Consider the following 3,810-nt stretch of genomic DNA (forward strand, 5'->3'; position numbering starts at 1 on the left):
TATTCTTCTACAATAGATAGATATTTCTACTTGATTGGCTATAATTTAATATTAGTTGATCATGGTTTAATTAAGTAAAATATGTTTTACATGTGTTATTTTTATTATTATACATAAAATAGAATTCTCAGACAGAAGAATTTGGATTCTATGGAACCATCAAAGTCTAACACCTCATACCTTTGATATATTCCCTCTTCAAGCACTAATAAATGCCACTTGTTGATTCTTTGTTTTACACCCTCCCCACATACTTACAATCTCTTGTAAGGTTCTCCTCTCAATCTCTAAATTATGGTCCCGGAAAATGAGGTACTGTCTAAAACCCATATCAAACTTTGCGGTCTTTTATAGCTAGTCTAAATATATCAACGACTAACTTAACCAAGGTTCTAAAATTTTCATGTGACAATGTATGCAGAAACCTCGAGTTACTCAGATTCGAGTTCGAATAGACTGTAATGGATGTGTTCAAAAGATCAAAAAGGCACTTCATGGCATCAATGGTAAGTAACATCGTGGTCTTGATTAGATTACTTATATCTTGCTTATTTATTAATCATTAGATATATTGTGTATGTTTTTAGGGATACAAGATATCTATATCGATATCCCTCAACAGAAACTAACAATAATTGGATGGGCGGAACCTGCAAAAATTGTAAAGGCAATTAAGAAAACAAGGAAACTAGTTGCAACAATTTGTTTAGAGACAGAACAAAGCCCAATGAATGAACCACATCCAGGAGATGGTGCAGATGCACCACCTCCTGACCCTTCTCCAGCAGAATCGGTTCCACCTGCCGAACCAGTCGAGCCACCAAAAGAACCAGAAAATCCACCTCGTGAACCAGCCCAAGAACCTTCTAGATCAAGTGAAGCCGAAGAGGTTCACGTGGTGCACCATTATAATCCACCAGACCACGGACAGAGATATAGTCATGATCGAGTGCATAATGTGGCTGTTCAACATTACTCGAGTTCTCCTAGTCCAGTATACAAACATGAGCCACCACAGCCGATCCAGGTGAACCACAGCTATAACACATACAAACCTACACCTTATGTAACCCATTATTCAAATATCCGTCCACCTCCACAATACTCACATTACAATACTGATCAACCTGCAGAACCACCACAACAATCCACACATTTCAACAGACCAGAACCACCACCTCAACACATACATTATACTAGAGCTGAACCACCACCACAATCCACACATTTTAACAGACCAGAAACACCGCCCCAACGACGCACACATTATGCTAGACCTGAACCACCACCACCCCCACAATTCAGCCGACCTGAACTACCATTACATCACACACACTACAAGAGGTCCGAGCCACCCCCACTAAATACACAATACAATAAACCTGAACCACCACCACAATACACACATTTCAACCAATCAGAACCACCATACACACACTACAGCAGAACCGAACCGCCCCAACCATACTCAAATTATAGCCAGCAGCCAGAACCGCCACTACATTATACTACTCCCTATAGTGGCGAGTATTACAGCAGCAGCAACGGAAGTGGTAATATTACCTCTATTTTCAGTGATGAAAATCCAAATGCATGTACTATTGTCTAGCTAGAAGGATTGAATTGGTCGAAGGGGACTACATATCGTGTGAAAGCCACACGTACTTTTCCTTGTGGCAAACAAATGCACCGGTGGCGGATCCAGAATTTTTTTTACAAAAGGCACTATGAATTAATTTGTTGGTAATTACTTATTCTTACAAAAAGAACACATGTAGATTCGCAGGGGCATCCAGTTAGTTTACATGTCGATACGTCCATATATAGTCAGAGGTTAACAATTAAGAAAGTTAACCAATATATATGTTAAACACTACTCGCATAATATATATGGATTTTGTTGATTTAATTAGATGACATTATTGAATTCGATAGAAGCATGTGATATGATAATGAGGAGGAATAAGATTCCTAGCTTCTAAGTGCAGGAAGAATATATGCTTCATCCTGCGGATGAGAGGCTGGGACGATAACAATTCATTATTTTACGTGATTTGTGAATATATATATATATATGTGTGTGTGTGTGTGTGGAGTATGTACACATGTTTGTTACATGAGTATGGCAAAGTAACACTACTACTAGCCTGGCTACATGATGTTTGACAAGCTAAGTATGAAAAAGAAATAAAGATGCACATATTCGAAAGCTAAAAGATATATGTCCTTTTGAGTGCTTCGTCGAAACTTCTTGGTTTTAAAGAAAGTTCGGCAAAGCAACCTCTTTTCGTGTAGCGTTATAATTATACCTTCTTGACGTGTATAGGAAACAAATGGTTTATTACTGTTATTGCTCGTAGGACCTATTTTTGTTGTTTAGCATTTTGTATGTATATATGCAATGTTTTCGAACCGGCCGGTCGGACCGATCTGACCATGGTTCGACCGGAAATTGAAAGAAATCCGGTTCACCATCTAACGGTCAGTTCATTGAAAGTGAACCGAAACAAACCGGGGTAAACCGGTCAAACGGTCAAATATATGAAGACTTTGTCGGCAAAACGGGCATAATGACTGGTGAAAGGTGAATCTGAAGGGCGGTGGTACATGGAGATGACTTTATTGGGTCGCCGGAGATAACTAAAGTCCGGCTGGTGGCTTCACTCAGTCGTCGGAGATGGCTTTATATGGTTGCCGGAGATGGCTGATTAATATGTTGGGTTGCTGGAATTACTTGCGGTAATAGATTGACTGTTGCCTTTTGGTCAGGTTGTTGCTGCCAATATTTTATTATACTAAAGCACAGTTTTTCTAATAACTTATCGACCAATCATATCTCTCGATTTCTTAAATTTGACTTTTGTTTTCAATTTTGATTTTAGTTTACATTTTTTTGTTTTCCATCACAAATTTACACTTTTTACTCAACAATTTTAATATAATATATAAATAATAATAATAGCTAATATATATACAATACAATAATAGCTCATATTTATCCGATATAATAATAACTGATATCTATCCAATAAAAAATAATTAATTCAAAATAGATGAAATTTAATGTAAATATATTAATAACTATATTATTATTTTCTATTAAAGTGTTTAGTAATTGTCATGACGTATATAAAAAAAACATATAAAAATATAATTCATTATAGGAAAAAACATATACCATTATCATATTCTAATTGAAATATTTAAGATATTTTTCATTTAAAGATAAAATATTATTTCTAATAGTGTAAAATAAGAATGTAATACATCATATGTAACAATAAAGCAAATAAAAAGATAGTGACCTGTTATGATTTTTTTTAATGGTCAAATATCGCTAAGTATGTCACAGTTTACATTTTTGATGAACATATTATATTTTGTAATATTCAAGATCATTAAACATGTCAGGTAAACAACTACGATGAAAATATTTTTAGAAAAAATTTCAATATAAAACTCAAAGTTTTGATATATTGATCAATTTTTGATTACTCAAAATAGTATATTAAATTTTAAACTATAATAAATTAACATCAAATATTGATAAATCTGTAAGCCCTGTGTATAATACACAGTCCAAAAATCTAGTTTATTATTATTACTTACTATTATTTGTTTGAGAAACTTCAAATTTGATTAGATTTACTTTTAGAAAGAGAGAGATTTTCACATGGACGGACTTCAAAGAGCTTTTGAAATATGTTTGATCAATTTGATTAGACGGTACTACTACTATTTCCTAGTCTCCAATTTCCACTATATAATGAATTAGATTAAAATAAATAATTAGCCGTTCAAAAAAGAAAA

The 3,810-nt window shown here is 34.3% G+C and overlaps 1 protein-coding gene across 1 annotated transcript; it reads left to right on the forward strand.

Moving 5' to 3' along the window:
• Nucleotides 1-232: 232 nt before the first annotated feature.
• LOC122580062 (extensin-3-like) lies at nucleotides 233-1,932 on the forward strand. The gene is made up of 3 exons (XM_043752333.1): nucleotides 233-312; nucleotides 422-506; nucleotides 588-1,932. The coding sequence occupies exons 1-3, from the start codon at nucleotides 295-297 to the stop codon at nucleotides 1,607-1,609; spliced, it is 1,125 nt and encodes a 374-aa protein (XP_043608268.1). The 5' UTR covers nucleotides 233-294; the 3' UTR covers nucleotides 1,610-1,932.
• The last annotated feature ends 1,878 nt before the right edge of the window (nucleotides 1,933-3,810 follow it).

Source organism: Erigeron canadensis, chromosome 8 (assembly GCF_010389155.1).
Source record: "Erigeron canadensis isolate Cc75 chromosome 8, C_canadensis_v1, whole genome shotgun sequence".
Classification (NCBI taxonomy): Eukaryota; Viridiplantae; Streptophyta; class Magnoliopsida; order Asterales; family Asteraceae; genus Erigeron; species Erigeron canadensis.